The sequence below is a fragment of the Aythya marila genome (genome assembly GCF_965140915.1).
Source record: "Aythya marila genome assembly, chromosome: Z".
Lineage (NCBI taxonomy): Eukaryota > Metazoa > Chordata > Aves > Anseriformes > Anatidae > Aythya > Aythya marila.
The window spans coordinates 23,138,304-23,160,599 of record NC_139080.1 but is presented as its reverse complement, the minus strand read 5'-3'; the positions used below and the strand labels follow the sequence as shown (position 1 = coordinate 23,160,599).

The 22,296-nt window shown below is 41.1% G+C and overlaps 1 protein-coding gene across 1 annotated transcript in view; it reads right to left on the bottom strand.

Moving 5' to 3' along the window:
• The window catches only part of MAST4 (microtubule associated serine/threonine kinase family member 4), a 300,676-nt gene extending 294,781 nt beyond the window's left edge, over positions 1-5,895 (bottom strand). The window contains exon 1 of the mRNA XM_082783232.1: positions 5,683-5,895. Within this exon, the coding sequence (XP_082639358.1) occupies positions 5,683-5,886 (204 nt within the window). The 5' untranslated portion in view covers positions 5,887-5,895. The remainder of the gene's footprint in view (positions 1-5,682) is intronic.
• Positions 5,896-22,296: the final 16,401 nt, after the last annotated feature.

The window sequence follows — 22,296 nt, the reverse complement described above, 5'->3', positions numbered from 1 at the left end:
TGAGGGCATTCCCTGGGAGGGACCCCACGGGGAGCAGGGGCAGAGAGGGACTGTGACCAAAGTGCCAGGGCCTGATCACATCCCCATCTCCCTGCGCCACTCAGCAGATAAAGGTAGAAGAGAGAGGCTGGGGGGGGAAGTTATCTTTCATTTGCTTTTAGTTCTTGCTGCTCTAGTCTCTTAGCAATAGGTTACATATATTAAAATAGTCTTACCCAAGCCAAACCTTTTTACGCCTGTGATAGCAGTTGGTGAGTATTCTCCCCATCCTTAGCTCAACCCACAGGTTTTTCTATCTTATTTTTCCCTTGTCCTTCTGAGTAGGAGTGGAAGAGCAGAGACCAGCTGAGCCAGCACCCAACCAAAATCAACCCACCACAACATCAGCATGCACCTTAACGGTCTCCTTCAAACTCTGGGTAGAAGAGAAACGTATTCCTCATACCAAAAAAAAAAAAAAAAAAAAAGCTTAAGAAAAAGTGTTTTTACATGACTGTTGAAGACAGCCCTACAAAGACATTAGGCAAGAGGTATTTAATTCTATAACTAACTTATCACACGCATATCTAAAAACAAAGGCAGTGTTGTTTCTCTGCCTCACATAACACAGAAATAGTCTGAAGCCTGTACTAGACTAGATGAGTCTTTAGTTAATCCCACTGCAATCATGTTAACACAGAAGTATACATTTTATGACTGCATTCTCTTGCAATTAGGCAATTTATCTTTAGGTAGCTACAGCATTCAGGGTGTGCGACAACAGGGAATGATCCATCGCTGTCAGAGACAAGAAAGTCTGAAACAACTGAAAGAAGTCCCTATGATATCTCCCACACTGTTCAAGTGTGTCCCACAGTTAGTACTTTGGCAGGACAAGCAAGAGGGGAAAAAGAAATTCAACAAAAACATTACTGCTAGCTGGGTCGCAGTAACAGTGATGGAATTGCAACCATCTCCATTACATATGGATGCACATGCACACATTACCACCACTTGTCACTTACTTTATCCCAATGCATTTTGATTTCTCCCCCTCCCCCAAATTACAGTTTTGTTGGGGTGAAGATCTGGCAGACAATCTGTAACATGGAAGGACTGTAGCTCTCTAGCAGGCATATGCTTAAGCTCAGATGTGTGAAAGAGCAGCTTTCAGAGCAACACTCTCTTCACCGCCCCGCCACCTTGCTACGAATATTTTCACAACAGAATCTTAGCTTCCCAGTAAAAAATTCCTACCATACAGTTCTCCTGAAGCCACAACAGATTGGACTATGAACAACAAGGAGATTCAGGTACTTCTATATAAACAACAGATAAAGCTTTTGTACTTCTTTCTGCACAGTGAAGATCTTTTTGATACATGACACACATGAACTAGATAGCATGGAGGAAAATGTGGAACAATGCATTTCAATGGTGAGTGACATTTTTCCATCAGAAGTCCTGTTTTGTCATGTTGCTCACCTTTTAAATGCAGGTCCAACTCTCATCAATTTTGACAGCCACCTCTCAATACCAAAAAATTAATTTACAGAAAATTAAAATTTGAGAACAATACTACATTTGTCGCTATTTGTTTCTTAGTTTTGTTTTTAGAAAACATCTAAAGTATCCAAAATAATGAAAAAAGAGGACCCAGAGTATGGTAATTCAGCAGAAGCTGGCAGGTTCAGCAGCTTTTGGAACCATTTCAGGCAATGACAACAGATGTGCTATGTGACAAAACATTATTCTCTGAAAAACTACTGATCCACCCGAGGTTACTATTGCGCAATGGTAAGCAAAGCATATTCCCTGTTAGTGTGACAAGGTTTGCAGAAAGACAGGCTGTTTCAGTAGATCAGCTAACAGAAATGGAGAAGACAACTCAGACAAACTTCAGATCCTTGAGATTACTGATGTATGCAAGGAACCTATAGCCTGCCTTCACCTTCCTTTTAATATATATTATTAACCCAAGGGAGCTCTCACATGCCCTGTAAACATTAAGATTTGGAAGCCACTATCTACAAAAGGTACATCCCATGCCTGACTGAAAGTCTATAAAGCATTTTGAATGAGAGCAACTGATGCAGCCAGTGACATTTGGCACCATTTGTTTCAATAAGCCTCATAAAACAAGCTTCCTGTTCACAGTCACATTTTTTCCAAAAGGAAGACTACTGTACAAAAGTTAGAAATGCAGCAGAAAGGAAATTGGGAAAATCCTAGGGCATTTTGCATTTATCCCTTTCCCTGTAGTCCCATTCTGGTGTGCTGTCTCCAACATTGAATTTGCCTTGAGTGCTCTTCACCATGCAGTTCCATCATGCCTGCTTCTGCCAACATAGCCACTCACTCATGTCACAAGAGCACAGGCAAACTATTTGCTTGAATTAATTTGCACTTCATGCTTTTGCTTTCCACAGTATTCAAATGCACTGAGGCTCCAGAACCAAAGTCTTCTAACATAAAGTTAAAGCTGGGTTTCATTTTTGTCTGTCTAAGATCTCGGAGTAAGACATCAAAAACACTTTATTAACTAATGGCCATAATCTATGAACCTAACATTTGCTCTTGCATATATGAAATGAGAGAAAAGACTGCTTTTATTTCACTGCTTTTTTGTTCTTGTCTTTTTTTTTTTTTTTTTTTTTTTTTTAAGGGGAAGTCTATGGAACAGTAGATGAAATAACAATGATGGAGAAAACCAATGCATCTTCTCTTCCCACCCTGACCTCCTTGCCCCATTTCTCTCCAGGAATTAACTCTTTCAGATGTGATACTTAAAACACCAGTTATCAATCTTTCGGTCCTGTTGAACTTCTGGACATAAAAGAAGCAGCCCAACTCTAAGTGACAGCACTAAGTTTCCTTCACTGAAGAAGAGGAGCCAAACCATAATGGTTTTTAGCAAAATACAGATGTTGATATAAGTCTTCTGAAAAGGATATAAAAGTCATACCACATTACAAACTGCAGAAGAGCACCCTGTGCTGTATACAATAACATCCCTTGAGAGATGTGTGAAGCAATCCTCCTGTTCCAGTCAGCTCTGGCAAGACCTAAATTTGAGTATGGTATCCTGTTTTTTGATGTCACACTTCAAGACAGATGTGACCAGCTGGAAAAGGTCCACAAGACAGCAATTAGAATGATCAGATGTCTGGAAACACGTTCTATAAGAAAAGATTAAAGCCACTGAAGTTGTTTAGTCTAAAGAAAAGGTCTAGGAAGAGCCAAGATCAGAGTTGTCAAGAATATTATATACAATGTCACGGGAGAATAAATAGCTCTACTGGAACAACACATGGGGTGTTTGGGAAAATGTGCATGCTTTCCAATTACTCATTTAGTTCGAAAATAAATTTTATGTCACAGCCCTAAACAATTTAGTGACAGCTAAAGTAGCAGCTAGGGAAGTATCAGGACAATCAGTATCACAGCTGTCTGATGGGCACTGAACAGCAGTGACAGGCTCACCACCGCCAAGCTGCCAAAGGAACAAGGACAGAGCAAGAGAGAAATGAAACCTGGATGAGCATGACCAAGTACTGGAACCAAAAGAACTGAGAAGACGGAACATCAACATTTTCATTCTTTGACACTAATTAGTGGAACATAGATATGAAGACGGGATCTTCTGAAACTTCTCTCACTGGTCTGCTTTTGGCAGGCAGCACAAAGTCTGAAATTATCTGTATGTTCACTTCAGACCTTAGTCTTGTCTTTCTCCACTAGCCTTACAGGTTTCAGTGTGCAAGTAACAAAGATGATATCTCAGTTTTAAGTTACTATGCCTTGGTTCATTTCTGCACTCTAATGCATTTTGGTGTCCTTGCACAGGAAAAAAAAAAAAAAAGATGATTATACAGGTTGCTTTGTCAGGTGGTTCTGCAGGTACACAGGAATTCAGCTGCAAGCACTGGTTCCACAAAATGGAAGGGCTAGCACAAAACACACAGACATAAAAAAGGTCAGTTTTTCAAATAACGAAACAATCTAGCAGCGAGGAATATAGAAGAGGGGAGAAGGTTGTATATTCTAAATAACCTTTCCCCACTACATTAAAGTAAGTTTACACTGGTCTTTTCCAGAATTACTAACCGCAGATGAGGTATCTGATTGCCCCTGCAGAGTTTCCAAATTCCAATGAATTCAATGTTGACTTCTGGGGGGGGGGGGGGGGGGGGGGGAGAGGGGGGGAAGAGGCTTAACTTTCTTATATTTTCAACTCAGAAGGTGCCTGTAATTCACCTCCAAAGCACACACCAAAATAACCAGCCTTAATCAGAAGCTAACTGGTCTGCCAGTGACTGTGAGGTCAGCTAACTGAACAGGCAAGCTTTGTGTGTTCCTACACAATATTTTGCAGGCTTACCAGCTGAGCACCCAACCAACTAGACACCACATAGCTGTGGTAAGCACAACCTCCAGCCTATGTGTAGAGGACCTGCTGGGAAGCAACATATATTAATTACCTAACAGTAAGCACCACTGTAACATCAACTACAGACCTTCTACTCAGTTTGGGGAATAAAGCAAGTTCATGTTGCTATGAAAGAAAAGATTAAACGTGTATATGCCCTCATTTATTCTTCTGTTATTGCTACCGGAGATGGACCACACTGTAAACCAATTTCGCCCCTTAAGAGATCATGTAGTTGTATTAGACCAGGAAGATGATCCAAGACTGAGCATTTGAAGTAAGAAAGGAATAAAAACAGGTTTTTTTGGATCCAAATCACCGTGCATTAACTGAATAGAGGAGGCACCAGTGGGTGAAGTGGAAAACAGTAGCTACATAAACAAGCTGTTACTATAGAAGGAAACATTCTCAGCAACCACAGCTGAACAAGCTGCAAATAACTTCTGCCACTGCTTCACAGACATCCCCTTAAAGATGCCAGGGTCTCCCAAAAAGCCTTTGCGCAGACAGCCATGTAAAGGCACGGAATAAAGAAACCGCACCTAAAAGGAGATCAAAAAGTTGCCTGCAATAAAAGGTAACTCTGCCTCTACACTAAGGCATGCAAGCGACTGAACTGAGGTGAAGTAAAGCAGCAGTCAGGGAAAATACAGCGTGCTTGGTTCAGGGGTCAGGGAAAGAAATACCTTCAAGGAATACAAACCACACTAGCGATGAGAATAATAAAAAGCTGTCTCAGATACAAAAGCATGATTTTACCGTCACGCAGGGGTTTTTGTTTTGTTTTGCTCCCCCCCACGCGTGCCGCCAGCAGGTATCACAGCTCGACCAGGAGGGAAGGGAGGGGAACAGCACGCGTATCCGTGTATCACGCACGGATCTATCATCCACGGAGCTCTTCCATAATCCACCGCCTGTCACCAGCTCTCCCGAGGGGGATTACCGTAGTTCGGGAGCCGTGCCCATCGCCTCCCCCTGATACTGAAGAGTTTGCTTCGGAGCGACGCTACCCAAAAGGTGATCCGCTAGCACCAGCGACACCGCTTAAAGCCCAGAACACCCCCGCCAGACCAAATAAATAAATAAATAAATAAAAATGACAACAACAAAACCCCCAAAGCCAGAAGCTTCACCCAGCGGCAGAGCATCGGGGCCACCGGAAAACACCGGGGCGCCCCGGGGCGAGGCTGCGGGGGGTCGCCGCCGACCCCAGCTCCCCATCCCCATCCCTATCCCCATCCCCATCCCCATCCCCATCCCCATCCCCATCCCACCTCCTCGTCCCGCTCCTCCAGCGATGCGGCGGCCTCCTCCCTTTCACCGGGGCTCCCCGGCTCCTCTCCCGGCCGCCGCCGCCCCGCTGCCGGCCCGGCTCCGGGCTCCCCCTCCTCGGAGAGAGTTTCGGAGCCGGAGGAGGAGCCGGAGCAAGAGGAGCCGGCGCCCCGCGGCCGCTCCGCCGCCGAAACTTTCTCAGCCATGGCCGGGGGGCTCGGAGCCCAGCCGCGGCCGTGGAGCGGCGGCGGGAGGTGCCTGCAGGCGGGGCCGTGCCGAGCCGAGCCCAACCGAGCCGTGCTGTGCCGTGCCGAGATGCGCGGAGCCGGGCGGAGCCGGCGGCGCGGGGCGGGCGCAGCGCTCGGGCAGGTAACGGGGCGGGGACCGGGCTGGGGAGGGGGTCTGGGGGTCTAGGGGGAAAGGAGGAGGGTCTGGGGGAGGCAGGATATAGGGCAAGGGAGCGGGACCCGCGCTGCGCTGATGCAGAGGGGAGATGGCAGCGGGTTAATTAGGGGAAGGTGCTCCACGCGACGGCAGCCTGCCCCCCGCCCCGCTGCTCCTCCGCGGCGAAACGAGGCAGGGAAAATTAGGAAAAGAAGAAGAAACAGCTCTCGGGGGCGTGCAGGGGTGGCTTCGCCAGCCCGCTGTCACTTGCGAAGGGCTATCTGTCGTCCTCAGCCAAGTCCGTGTGGGTGTTTGACTTTGAAAGGGGCATTGACATTGGGATTTGTGGACGGGCTTTCAAAGGCACTGAAACCAAAGCAGATCATAGGAGTTAGGCGCCCGAAAGCTTTTGCAAATCCTCCTAGGGAACTCCTTCATCTTTAAGGACCTAAATGGCTTTTAAACCTGATTGCCTTTACCATTTTTAAAACACTCTTTTTTTTTTTTTTTTTTTTTTGTCCTGAGATGTCTGTAATCATAACATAGGTCCTAATCTGATATGCCAGTATTATATTTTTGTATATATATCTATACACTTGTGCATACACAGATGCCAGCGTCTTATTTGCCCATGATTGTGCAGCCCAGGGTCCCCTGGGCTAATCCAATTGTGGAATCAAAACAGATTAAGCGCTTTGGTAATGAATAAAGTCTCACAGCATCACTATAGAGTAGATATCATCTTCATTTTGTAGAAGAAATGTGAGCACAGACTAGTTATTGATGTGCTCTAATTAACCAAGTACATAGATAATGAAATTAGGAAGAGAATGAAAGTATTCTGCCCTTTCCAGGCTTGTGATCTGACCAGTTATCCAGTATTCCCAGATGGTAAATGAAAAAAAAAATAGAAATGTTTTTTAATGTTATTATGACCTTGTGGATTATCAGATTGATACTGGAAGGAAAAATTGCTCTATAAAATGCTCCAGATCTCAGTCTTTCTCTGCTTTGAATGAGATATTTAAACAGGATAGTTGGTTATAACCATGCTGATAGTTCTCTGTGGTTTCTTGACAGAACTTTGATCAAGCCCTTAAAATGCCTAAAAATTAATGTGTTGGGGAAGAGGATTAAAACAGTCTCTAGAGAGAGAATTTGACCCAGAAATTTGTCTATACCTTCATTTAGTGATGAAAAAAAAAAAAATGAGCTATATGCAGGAAACACAAACACACACACTGGAAAAAAAAATAAAATAATGTTTGAATAAATTATACACATACATGTATACTTCCCTAAACCTACCCATAATAACTTTAGCTAACCAGATAGAAGTGTTCCTCTGTAGTACACCAGGTTCTCTACACCAGCTTCTGTTCCTCTGAAACCTGGACTTACTTGTAATTCTTGAGTCCCCAGATGTTAAAGCCAATCCTCCTCCAGTCAGATTCAGCCTCTGGTTTAGTGTCATTCCTGTAGCAGAATAACTGGCTTAATTTCCTAACTGGGAATTTGCAATGTGTAAGAAAATTGCCAGGTGGTGAAAAGCAATGCTACAGATCTTTGTCACTTCCTTTTTCTTTCTCTTACTGCATGAGACAAGACTGGAAAAAATAGAGCTTAGCCAAAGTGCTTCTACACAGCTATTATAGCTGCCAGAACAGCCCCTGTAATCTGGGGACAGCAAAGCATATATTAGAATAGTCACCGAACTGCTCTAATTTATGCCATAAATTGAAATTTGAGAAAGCTCTCAAGATTTTTAATATCACCCCAGAGTTACTGAAGACAAGTGAGAGTATTGTTCTGCTCTGGCCTATAGACTGTGCCAGATCACGTGTTCTGGTAGCATTATCTTACGCTGACAGGAGAGGGTTGCCGTGCTGCCCGTAGTTGTTACAAGGAAGGTAAAGCCAGAAGCTGCAAAAATAGAAGTTTACAACATTTTCTGTCCTGGTGGAAATGTTGCTTACACTCTGCTGTCACAAATCAGTGATACACTCCATGGCAAAATACTGAATATCTGCCATGACTTGAGAAGCTCATTTTGAAAACATTTTTAAGAAGGTGGCCAAGCTTTTGTAAGCTTTGGGCACCTCTTGTCAGGCATTACGTGCATTTGGTGGGGCAGTCCTGCCCAGCTTTCCCCTTCTGTCCTGCCCTAGCACACACAGCAGCCTCCCACTTCTCATCTCACATCAGCAGCAGACTACTTCTACACCACCACTGCTCCTTTCCTTCCCCTCCTCCCTTCCAGCAGGGTCATGCTCCCTCCCCACAAGGTCTGGGGAGCACCACACAAACTGGAAGTAAAAGACAATCCTCACATCGTTTATAATTAAGGAAAAGTCCTAAGGTTTTGTGCAACGGTTCACAGTGTGTGCTGCTCAATCAAGTTAGCTGATCTTAAGTCAGCTAACTGGAAAAAAAAAAATCAAGAGAAATAAAACGTAACTTGCCCCTTCCCCCCCGAATTATATATATATACTCAGCTGTTAATGCTTGGCAAACAGTTATGTTGTTTGTGGCCTTGGAGAACTGGAACAGTGACTGGCTAATAGATGTTCATTGATAAGTTTGGCACAAGGTGACCAGGTGTAAGGGAAACACTAAAGCACGAAGAGGTATAGAAAAATGGTCAGTAAATCCTAGCTATACAGTAGACAACATGAAAACATGTAGGGAAATATCTATTGATTTTGTTACTGGGCCTCAAAGGTAAGGATTAGGGTCTTTCCCAATAAATGATAGCAGGGCCTCAGAGAAGTAGATATATGGTTGTAGTGGGTTTACACAGCAAGGTTTTGGTAGCAGGGGGCCATGGGGTGGCTTCTGCAAGCAGCAGCCCTGCAGCCCCCAGGTGAGTGCAGCAGGAGGGCAGGAGGTGCTGCAGGCAGGCAGCAGCAGTTCCCCTGCGGGCTGTGCAGGGAGAGGCCCCTGGTGGAGCAGGCTGTCCCCCTGCAGCCCATGGGTCCCACATGGAGCAGATCTCCACGCTGCAGCCCCCCCATGGGTGGAGGAGCCCCCGGTGGAGCAGGTGGATGTGGCCTGGAGGAGGCTGCGGCCCATGGAGAGCCCCCGCAGGAGCAGGCCCCGGGCCGGAGCTGCAGCCCGTGGAGAGGAGCCCACGCAGGAGCAGGGGGTCTGGGGGGAGCTGCCGCCCACCCGTGGGGCAGCATGTGGTGCCACATGGAGCAGGGGCAGAGAGTGACCATGAAGGAGCATTGTAGACGAAGTTAGAGACTGACTGCAGGCCCCATTCTACATTTCCTGTTTTGCTCGTCATGATAATTGTTGAGCAATCTCCCTGCCCTTATCTCAAGCCTTGAGCCCTTTGCATAGTATTTTCTCCCCCTTCCCTTTGACGAGGGGGAGTGAGAGATCAGCTGTGGTTGAGCTCAGCTGCCTACCTGAGTAAAACCACTGCAATGGTAAAAGCAACAGGCAAAGAAAGTGAAGATAGTGTCAGTTTGTTGGGCCAGTTTATTGAGTAAACCAGAGAAAAGACACAGAGAAAGTGTATGCAATTCAGGAAGAACTTAAAACCAATAGAACGAGAACTTTAGCAGAGAAAACAGCTGTCCCATGGTATAGCTTTAATGTGTCAAATGCAAAATGTAGGGCTTTGAAATAGCTATCACATAGTTTTATGACATTAATCCTCTTTAAATCATTGCCTGTTAGAACTAGGCAATGTTCCATCAAACTCTTTTTATACTCCTCAGAATATTCTCCTTTTGCTTTGACTCTGTGTAGTAAGACAAAGGTTCACATCTTAAAAAAAAATAAATGAAATTTCAAAACACATTGAGAGGGTGGGGTTAGCACCTGAGGAAATCCCTAGACAAGACTGGGAGCTCTGGCAAATGCAGGCCTCTCCTGTTATGCTACTGGCAACTACAGCGCACTGCTTCCCTCTCTGCATAGTAAACATGCATCAAACCTGACCTGGGATCACCACTTCTTTGGATGAATAAGCCTACATGCTAATTCCGTTCTTGCCCTCCCTGTTGAGACTGCCAACAGTATTGCCAATTAGTGCCAATCCTGAAAGCAAATTGTAATATGAATAGGCTTTTCAATTTTTAATTCTAGACTTTTGCACTGCTGGTGTATAAATGTTTCATTAGCACACTTTTTTTTTTTTTTTTTTTTTCTTTCTGTAAGAGGTTGTTCATTCACTTCTATTCCTGCCTTGCCTTTGGGGAAAAAAAAAAAAAAAAAAACAAAAAACTGTCTACCTGAAATACTAGCAAAGAGTAGGCTGACAGACAGGAGCATACACTTCAGTGTGCTCCTCCCAGTCAAACTCTCAAATCAGAGTTAGTTCTTTTCTTGGGAATCTGGATCCGTTCAAAATCCACATTATGGTGCCTTGAAGACCACCTTAAATTTTTACCCAATACTCTCTATCTCTTTTCTTTCTCTCTTAAGCAGTATCCAAGATAATGAATTCAAAAGGTTTTATTTGGTGGAGTACAAGCTATTGGCATTGGTGGTAGGAATACATGGCATGATGCCAACCACAGCAGTAGGTTGGAGGCAGGTAATAAATACAATGCAGTGGCAACTCCTGTCTCACGGCTGGGGGCAGGCACTGCCAAGCATACAGCATGGTGTGGAAGTCCTTTCTTCTTATATCTGAGGGTATCCTTGGATCTTAGGATAGGGTGAGCTTCCTACTTCAGAGTAAGCAGAACCCACTTCGTTCCTTTCCCAAAGAATCAGTTCAGAGTCTCTTTCTCATTTAAAGAGACAATGAATGTGAAGCACAATTTACTTTCTGTATCACTTGCAGAGCATGAAGCAAGGGCATTTGAACATGCTGATTAGCCGCAGATCATCTCAAGAAGCATTAACAGGCTGGTCATGCTACATTGTAAATCCTCGCAACAATAGGTACATACTTGAACAGAAATAGCCCATTCAAGTCAGCGGAACATGTGATAAACCTGAGAAAAATGTCACATATTGTATATTAATTGAACATGTTACCAGATGTAAGGTGTTCCTGCCAAGGAAAGAAAAATAGCTGCTGGAGGCCACCACCTGCTGCAGGTGCTTTTATCAAGTCCAGGCAGTGCCACTATCTTGTCAGCTAGAGATGATCTGATCGGGACTAAACAGCATAATTGCTAAAGACACTTTCCCTGATTACTGGTACTTGAGGAGCTGTATGAGCAGTGCATGAATCACTGTCAGGAGAACTGCAGAAAATCATGCTTAGAGAAAACCTCTTGCAAATGTTTACACTCTGACATTTGCAGTTCTGATACCTTCAGGGTAAAAAACGAATTCTGCCCGACATTCTTTAGGCCTTTTTGTACTTCATAGCATCAGGAGGTTATATGGAAAGAGAGGGAAGCAAACCCCGTCAGTTCAGTCTTCAGGTCTCCTTCAAGGCATTTCTGTGGGGTCATACCGCTGTGAGTAAACATCAGAGAACCTTGCTCTCAGTTTCAGGCAGGTTCAGAGAGGCTGTCAGGCTGTGTGCCGGCAGGGACCAATAGAATTGATACCATCTTTGTTTGAGCTGAGACACAGAAATGTGCCAGCAGCAAATCCTGCAGAGCTTTTCATAGAATAGAATCATGGAATACCCTGAGTTGGAAGGGACCCACAAGGATCACCGAGTCCATCTCCTGGCTCCACACAGAACCACCCAAAAATCAGACTATGTGTCTGAACAGAATCATAGAATATCCCAAGTTGGAATGGGTATTTTGCACAAGTCCTACTGACCATGGCACTATTCTTATTGATGGATAACCTTTCAGCAAGGAGCCTTCCACAAATTCTCTTTCCCCTTCACAACATATGTGTAGCAGAGGCATACAGTGATACATCAACAGCAGGGAAGAGCAGCATGAGCCTGGCACAGGCCTGTTACCAACTGGCATACGACAGCAAGGTTACTCAGTCTAGGAGCCCCGTTCCCAAATTCACATTCTGCTTTATGAACTCTGGATTTTATATAAAATTCAGTATTATGGCTCTCGTCAAACTATTGAGAAACTATTGCTTCTCACAACATGTTTTAACAAAGATTATCAATCCTTCAGAGTGCTACAATCAGAGAATTATGAAGGAAATGAAAATTTCTCATCGTACCTTGCAGGAAGAAAATGCTAATCTCTCATCTTACTGTACAGTATCCTAGTGTCCAGTCAAGAGTTCTTAAAATGAACAGATAGATGGTTCAGATATGGTTCAGACAGAATGGAAACCAGAGATAACTGAAATTCTTGCTTCAGATAGAGTAGGGAGAAGCAAGGAGTTCTTGAGAGCATTACTGTGCTATGGCTACATGGTCTACTTGAGAGGTGTAATCAGCTGTGGACTGCTAAATATAAACTAGACCTGCATGGCTGAATCCTGTTGTGTATTCTGATCACTACCTTGAGACTAGCAAAACCATTCTTTAACTTCTAGCTCAACAGAAATAATGTAAACCTGATTTACACCTGTACACGGAGCAATGCTGGATTTTCTAGGCTCCTGGATCTGATGGTCTTCCCTGGGCAGGTTTAGATGTTCTTAGCTTTCTACTCAGCATCCCTTCCTTAAATGTCAAGACCCTAGTTGATAGTATTAGTACAGGTTGCTGAGTTCGTGGACAGAAATCCTCCTCCGCAAATGTTAGCCAGAGCCTCTTTAAAAAACAGCATGAAAATGGGGAGCGAATATTAGATCCAGTGATTGCCCTGAATTGTCAAACTCTCCAAAGCTCCATGGCAACAACTGAGGCAGAAGCAAGTTTGAGGCAGCCCACGAGGTTTTTCTAAGCTCTGCCTGCCCTCATCCCAGGCCTCACAATTCCTAAATAGAGCAGGCACTGTGCTTGGGGAAAAGCTGTGATTTTCTCACAGAAATCAACTCTTGTGTGGGAGCCCTAAAAATGGTGCCACAGTATGTGCACGCTACAGTTCTGTTTGTTTAGGCAGTCTTGCTTACAGAAAGAATAAAAGCTAAATCCATACTGAAAATACAAATAGGATGAATATTCTGAGTTTCAGTCTGTTCTGCTCTCTCTTCCATTGATAACTAGGGCAATCTTCTCCCAAATGTAAAATGTCATCACACAAAAGCTAGGAAAACATTACATACTTAAGAAGATGCATTCAATTTTTAGTGCATATACCTTATGTGTAAAGTAATATATTTAAAAGCTGATTTTTACTTGCTCATTCTACCAGAATTAGAAAACAGCTTTGTTTTACTATTTTTTTCCCCATGTATTGCTTTACTTTTCTTTGGCATAAGATTTTAATAGTAAAAATGACATGGCCTGCTTCCCATTTTCAAAGTAAGATCATATGGCAGAGGGATTTACTTTTTTTTTATTCTATCATTCTTATTTTGGTTGACAATATTTGTGTCATACCGTGTATCAAAACTCAGTTCTGTATTTGTAGGGGAGACTGAGTAGGGAAGAAATTCTCTGTTGAAACCATCATTCCATTGTTGAAAACATCATATATGCACTTTTCCTGAGGTTTTCTAAAGATGAGCAGATTCTCTACTCAGATTATCTGAGCTGGAAGCTTATTACTGCCAGGAGATATGCTGTATACCCAGAACTTATGTATCTTTGCCCAGGCTTTATGCAAGGTATGAAATAGAGGTAAGTACTAAGTCAATGGATGCTAGGCCAAATCTGATCTTTTTTGATCTGTGTTTTGATGGATTAATTATATCAGTAGTACTATTCTGTGACTACTGGTATACCTTGCGGAAAATATTACCAAAAAGATAGTTTTTTCAACTTGTTTTTCTGTGTTGTATTTGTCTGATTAGCAGTTTCATACTATGACAGTTAGGTCTAAAAATAAAGTAATGTCTTGGGAGCTGAAGTTGACAAATCCATATTCTTAGATTCACTTACTGCCAAAATTTCAATTCTATTTTATATTCGAACTGCCAGTTTAAAATAAAAATTCTAATTAGCAGGAATGTAGAAAACTCTCAGCTTACGCATAGATCACATGTTTAAAATTCAAACATTCTCTTTTGTGTGTGTTTGTTACAAATTGGACATAGTGGTCAATGCTTAAAAAAAGTCAATGCTTAAAGTCAGATTCCTAAATACCTACAAAAATTCTTAAAAGCCACTTACAAATCTTCTGAAACCAGGTTGGTTTTATGTAGGGAGCTAATCCGAGGCAGCTAGCTGTGAAAGTATCACACTTCATTGTGCATTTGGCCCATATGAATTGTGGAAAAACTTAAGGGCCAGTGCCAGATGGCTTCATAGTCAAGGAGATCATTCTAGATTTGGAAGTCCAACCAAACTGTCAAATGTACTAAGGCAACAAATTTTTCTCCCAGACATTTTTCTCCCATTAGCTCTTACTAATGTAAGAGCTCCAAAAAGAGATAAACTAGTATTAATAATAATTATTATTATGATGATGAAGTAATGCAAGATTTGTATGCATCAAATTTGCATCTTCTCAATGTGTTATTCTCTCTCTTTTATTTTCTAAGTGACTGTCTCTACATTTTGGTTTTAATACTCCAGATTATTTTTGCATGTGTGACATTTCATCTTTCTAACCTGTTTATGGAAACAACTATGTAATAACGTTGAAATACTTAAGCGAACTTGTCTTCATTTATTAACTGTTGAGGGTTTATGCTTCTCCAGTGATAGTTTTTATCTGTTGCAGTTAATGAGTACGGTAGCAGATGCACTGATTACCAGAGCTCAGAGATATGGTAAAGCAATTCAGATCGAAAAATATGATCTTGCGCATTAATAAAAAAGCTGTCCGTATGAATCACTGTCTTAAACTAAGCTTTTCCAACACAAACAATTTAACCGGTATATCAAAAATAGGTACATATACTGAAATAATGATTTGGTCTTTATACCAGATTGAAATGTGTTAGTACGGTTGCCCAACACTTTCAATATCATAAAAGACTGTCTTAGGTTGTTTATAACTATGCAAAATTTCATCCATTCAGGCTAAAGTTTTCTATGATGAAAATTTAGCTGAGTTTATAATTATACATTTATACATTTTGGTGTTTGTTTGTTTGTTTGTTTTTTCCTGTTGTGGATATTTTTTTTATAATCACTTTTAATTGTGGAATTTTCAAACAAAACAATCCAGCCATTTTCCAAGGACAACATACCATTTAATACACTGCTTAATTACTACAGAAATTCTTGCAGCTATTCAGTACAAAGTTCCTATGCTTTTATGCTTTAAAGACAGAAACAAAATTTGGTGGGAGGATCACCTAGCTGTCAGGGATGTGACTTTAGCATCACTATGAGAATACAGCCAAATTTGACAATAGACCTACCTTAGCTCATTCAAGACCAGCAGAAACATCTTTGTGTATGACAGATAATACACAAAAAGTTTGTCTGAAATAAGTGTGCTATTTATGCATGTATATGAGAGTCATAAAGGCTAAGAGAAGACCTTACTGGCACTGCTTTTCAAAATGCTGAACATTGTCGTGGGATGTCTTTCCTGTGCTTTCAGTGTCTTTGCTTCTGAATCCATGTAGCAAAGAGCATGCAGATACAGACTGAAGGGAAGCAAAAGGAGTAGGAAAAGAAGATGAATGGAGGTAAGACACTGCAAAAAGAGCACAAGGTAGGTCAGAGCAAGAACATGGAAGAAAGCGTGGCAGGTAGGGTCATGAAGATGATCAGAGGGCTTTCCTATAAAGAAAGGCTGTACAGCCTAAAGCAGAGGAGGCTGCAGGAAGACCTCACTGTGGCTTTTCAGTACTTAAAGGGGGCTTATTAAAAAGAAGGAGATCGACTCTGCTCAATCAGATAATGACAGCACAAGGGTGAATGGTTTTAAACTAAAGGAGAGGAGATTTAGATTAGATATTAGGTGGAAATTCTTCACTCAGAGTAAGGTGAGGTACTAGAACAAGTTCTCCAGAGAGGTTGTGGATGCCCTATTCCTGGAGGTGTTCAAAGCCAGGCTGCATGGGGCTTTGGATAACTTGATCTACTGGGAGGTGTCCCTGCCTATGGCAGTGGGCTTGGTACTAGATGACCTTTAAGGTCCCTTCCAACCCAAGGCATTCTATAATTCTGTGATTCAGGTGGAATGAGTATATGCAGAAATTATTGGAAAGAAAGCACAACATGACCTCAGGTGGAAAAATAAAATAAAATAAAATAAAATAAAATAAAATAAAATAAAATAAAATAAAATAAAATAAAATAAAATAAAATAAAATAAAATAAAATAAAATAAAATAAAATAAAATAAAATAAAATAAAATAAAATAAAATAAAAAAGCTACAGTTCATAGGAGAGAGACACCGGGTCACCATGGCATATCCTTTGGGCATAACCTGCATGCAATCTCCAAAACTCAAATTCCTTATTAATACTTCTGTCAAACGACCATGGTGAAACCTTACAATTGGGTGGAGACAAAGGAGCTAAGGTGATTCCTTTGTGTAAGGAGAGTGTTTCTTCCCTGCTAGTGGTTCAGCCACATGAAAGGTAACAAGCTTCTTCTTGTGGTGAGTTGCCCTGTCACGCACAGCTGCTTGCTCTCTCCTGACCCACAGCAGAATGGGAGGAAGAAGCTTGTGGATCAAGATGACAGGAAATTGCTTGCCAATTACTGTCAAGGGCAAAATAGTCTTGACTTTGGGGGATTTAACCTAATTGCCAAACATTCATTAACTACTGACTTGCGTTTGGTGAAGCAAAACCAAAGGAAGATAGCAAACATTAAAAGACAGAGGGGAAATGTCCTTCCTCCACCATCCACTTCTCTGTTCCCTCTGGTGCTTCTCACGCTCTTTTTTCCCCCCTCCTCTTCCTCTGTGGTGTTTTCTACCCTTTCTTGAAAGCCTTTATGCCAGTATTGCCACCAGCTTGGCCAATGGGCTCAGGTGTGTCTCATGGTGGGTCCATTGCAGAACTAGCTGGATCCGACTGTGTCTGGCTTTGACCACCCAGGCCAGCCCCAGCCTCTCCTCACGGAGGCCCCCCTGCACCCCCTGTGCTGCCAACACCATGACACAGACACTCAGCCCTCCTAGCTGTACTTAGTGCACGAATTCAGGTGGCTGAAGGCTGTATTGTGGGGCCTGATGATGGTCAAACTAGTTCAACAACACCATTTTTATGCAGGCAGGAAGTGATAGGAAAAAAGGGGGTGTTTTTAAACTAAAAGAGGGAAGATTTAAATTAGATGTTAGGAGGAAATTCATCACTCAGAGGGCAGTGAGGCCCTGGCACAGGCTGCCCAGAGAAGCTGTGGGTGCCCCATCCCTGGAGGTGCTCAAGGCCAGGCTGGATGGGGCTTTGGGCAACCTGGTCTGGTGGGAGGTGTCCCTGCCAATGGCAGGAGGGTTGAAACAAGGTGATCTTTAAGGTCCCTTCCAACCCAAACCATTCTGTGGTTCTATGATTCTGTGAAGATTTAGATGGAGGTTGAAACTTCCTGAGAGGGCGCAGGGGTGGTTTGGTTTGGTTTGGTTTGGTTTAGTTTTCTGCAAACAGGAGAACTGTATGGCTGCATAGTTAAGCACCCCAAGTTTTAGGAAATATCAGAACTGAGGTTTCCCTGGTAACCTTAGCTTGCCTCTGTCAGCATGCATATGCTTTATGGTGATCTTTAATGATGTGTTCAGCATCCAGCCTTTTCAAAAAGACTCTGTCCTATTCAATGCACAGAGAGGCGATAATCCAGGAATTAATTGGACTTAGGTAGGGAATGAGACAATCACATAGGTGCCTCTTTTACTTGTAACAGAAGCTGGAAAATGTGTCCAGAATGATAAGGGGACCATGAAACAGAGTGCTACAGGAAAAGAAAGAAAGCAATCTAATGAAGCTATCTAATGAAAACTCAGGGAGCTTGGCAAGAACTGAAATTATACAGAAGGAGAAGATCGGAAATGCCCATGTTACAATTAAAATATGCTTTGCTTTATGTCACTTAACTACTTCATATTACTTGATTACTTTGCATTACTTAGACTGTAAAAATCTGTACTTTTTATTATTTTTTATTATGCTGTTCTTTAGTATAAGATAGTTCTTTCCTGTAAAGATTATTTACTATACTATAAGAGAAATTAGATAGGAAAAATCTACCAGAAAAACTTCAAGTAAGCCTTACCAAGCTCTTTGAAACACTGGCCTGCTGCATCTTCACCAAAGCTCACCACGCATGTGTCCTTAGCTGTTGAAATGCCTGTTCTCCCTGAATAAAGATAAGATCTGCATCATTCTCAGAACTGTTGTAAGAAGAAATTAATCCATTTACAAAATATTCTTGTCTTAAAACAGTAAATCTCACAGAAATTGCCAGGCAGAAATTAATAATGCTATGTTCATTTTAAGGATTGGGTTTTACGACGTATGCCAGGTTTGAGGTCATACATGAGGCAAGCAAATATAAAAGAATATCAAAAAGATGCCTACTCAACAAGCATTTGACATATAATATATAACATGAGTCTGTTTTTAACAGTCATAATGCATATGATTATAATTTTGTGCAACTACTCAGGAAATTTTGTTTCTGACCTGTTTAAAATTCATTAGTTTATTTAGTGATTTTAAAATCTTTTCAGCAATGTAGGTATACAAAACATCATACTCTGTAGAAAGTGAGTGAACTGTCTTAGGCATCCCTTTAAAATGAAAATAAGCAGTTATTTCCAATAATGCAATCAACAACAGAATGAAAAGAGGTTCAATGACTTTTAAATAGTAGTTTAAAGGGCTTTTTCAATACACATACTTTTTCCTTTCATAAAGAATGTTTTCAAGTTCTCAAAATCATTTATAATCATTTTGATGTGTTACATTTTTTTCTGTCATTGCAGTGCATTTAATGTGATAATTAGAACTGCTAGCAAATGTAGGGGAACTTTATAGGGATATTAAATCATTCCAGCACAGCTCTAGGTCCTGATGGATTTAATAATGACTTCTAAAATAAAATTCTAGACAAATCAAACAATTAAATGCTTGATCCAGTCAAAAAAAAAAAATGTTGCCAATGACATAAAAAGTATAGAAATCTTGGAAAGGATAATATGTACAAATCTCTCAACTTTATGTCATGATAATTTGTTGAATAAAAAACTTACCCAATTTTTCAGTTCAGTTGTTATGGTTGGATTTAGGGAGTTAACAATAATAAGTTCTCTTATCCCCGCAGCATCTTATTCCAACTCCAGGAGGATTAAAACCATAATTATTTTCCATAGGGAAATTATTCTGCTATTAACTCACTATTATATTTTATGTAGTACAGTTAATGCAAACACCCTATAGTGTTGTGTAACTAAAGCATAATTCATTAAATGAACACAGTTTTTAAGTGAGATAAGTAATGTAAAGTAATACTTTAACTTTTCTGCCTTAGAACACGGAGGTCAGAAAGTTCATTGGGAACCAGAGGGGAGTGCCTGCCCTTCACTGAGTGTGTGTGGGAGGCTGGCACCTTGGGAAAATTTCAGCAGGAATCCAGACTGGCCAGCTGTGACACCACACATTGTCCCCTGTGACAAGTCTCACTGGAAGCAAGGGGGAGAGAGATAAGTATATAGGTAAGCCTGTTGTGACAGACATTTAAGTAATATAGTAATACAAAGAACTGAAGGTTCAAAGAAAAACTTACGCATCTGTAAAAAAATAATTTCAATGCATAAGCAGTGTTTTTATCTACAAAATAATACCTTCAAGTGGGAGAATAGTATTTTAGGTTATAAACATTGTTTTTTTACAGTCAGAGTATTTATCCAGATTGCATAAATACTTAAAATAAATGTAATAACCATTTGCTTAACTTGAAATAACAGTTAGGATTTTATTTGCCAAACTATTTTGGCTCCTCCAGTATGTGCACTAAGCTTATAGTTTGTCTTTCTTTATATTTTATGTACATTTAATATGTTATTAAGTACATTTAAATATTAACATATCTTTTCAGACAAAATTCAGTTCTGAATACTGTAAAACATATACATTAGACCATTGATTTTTAAGTACTCAGTGTTATATCACAGAAATGAATAATACAACTCTGAAAACACAAATCTCAAACAAGTTATAAGTTATTGTGCCACAGAAGCCTAGTTCATTAAGGAGATTCTAAAAGAGAAACAAAATTAAATAGGCAAGGTTAAAGTGGCTAAGTCCAGGAGAGGGCTGCAAGGTGGTCAACCATCTAGAAGAAAGCGGACCATTTTTTCAGATGGCTGTCAGGTCCCAATACCTCAGAGAACAGCATTTATTCTCTACATTTCCAAATAGCTACATCTAAATTGAGTATTAGATTCAAAGTCTTAATTCTCCAACTGTCCAGTTTGTGAACTTGAATGACTACACTCCAGATTTTTTTTTGGATCAAGTACCCAGGATACTTTGCAGCAGAAACCATGACAGGTTTCTTGGGTGTGAAGAAACAAGAGTGTACGCAGTGATCTCACCCAAACATACAGCTGGGACAGAGCCAGAGCACATTCCTGGACCTGGGAACTAGAAACTGCTATCAGCTCCCACAGTAGCCTTAATATCACAGTTACATCTAAGGGCCTCCACGGGTATAGGCTCTATTTCCATGCATTATGCTAGAAAGAGGAGACAGTAGTATGGTCAAGGACAAGAGAGGATGGTTCAACTTTCCTGCCAGATTTGAGTTCTTTAGCAAAAATTCAAAGAAAAGAATTGTAAGTATGTTGCATATAATATGCGTAAAACCATAAATGTATGTATATATGTTGCAAAGTTTTATAAATTTTACAGACTTTCTTCAATTATTGCTTTCTGGGTCTCAATGTTACAAAGTAGAGGGTAAGAGAATCATTCATTTCTGATATCCTAGACACCAGTTTAATGATTAGATCTGGTTCTCCTCATAAATTAGAAAGAGATCTGAAGGTTAAGTGGAATGTTGTATCTATGGACATTAGATTGTTTCAGGCCATTGTAGTACATGCTTGCAGAGACAGAGATTGAAGCTAGACCATGTTTCAGATTGGGTTTATCATGTCTGCATTACTCATGTTTAAAAGAGTGCATTTTGACATTGTTTCCATGGTAGGAGGCAAAATGGGTGTCATAAATGTGATATACAAATACACATTTGTGTAAGAAATTTCAATGGCAATGTAATGTGTTTAAAATCATCAGGTTTTGCATGCATACCAGAAAAAGTAACTGCAAATGTAGCACAGGAGTCAAGAAAAGGAAAAAAAGACAAAATAAGGAAGAAGGAGAAAATCAAAACAAGAAGAGTCTTCTGAAATTCCCACATATATTGACCATTCCTTGTTGCTGTTCGGAGGTTGTGTTTTTTGTTGCTGTTGTTTGCTTGTTTTTGTTGGTTTTGTTTGTTTGTTTCTTTGTTTGTTGTTTTTCCTTTTCTTTCTTTCTTTCTTTATTTGTTTTTAATACTAGGTCACCATCTAGAATATCCATGCCCATTGGATAGCAACACAGCTCAGACTTGGGTGTCTCAAGTATCAGCTTTTTTTCCTAGCTATTCAAACAGATGTCAAGGCCTTTACTTCCTGGCAATATCTATTTTTAATCTATCATTCTTTGCAGGTGATCAAACTCGGTCAAAATCATAGTGTCATGGAGCTAACTTTAGGCATCACCCTGAAAACAATGGATTGTCTCATACCGTTGTGTCTCCTTGTGTCCTGGAAGGGTTGAAAACCAAAACCAACGTATAAAAGATGAACACAGAATCCAGTTTAAGCCAGGCAGGCTCTCATTTCAGCAGACTGCTTTGCAAGAATATAAGAGATTCCTGCTAGCATTTCACAACCTCAAGGCACCCTAGAGGCAGATCTTCGCAAGCTGGCAGTAAACTGACTCAAGTGGTAAGAGACAGTGCATAACACTTTAAATCATAGCCTAATCCCTCAAGCAACCCTCAGCTAAAGGCTGGGAGTTGCAGCGGTATCAAAGTGGTATTTTTAACACCACTAACTAACACTACTAATGACTAAGAGAAAACAAAGAATGAAGGCTCACAGTTGTCATGTTATTTCATACTGAAAACTGCATAGCAACATCTCAGTTTTAAAGGGTGATCTTGGCAAAGGAACCTTGCAACCTGGCGTTTATGGTAAAATCTTCTTTCAATGAATGACAGTTGCTCATCCAACCTACCTAAAATGAACATTATTGAGTCCAGTGAAAGAATTTTACCTATTTTTCAGGAATGTTTGTTTTTTAACAAGTAGGATTTCTTCAGGGGCA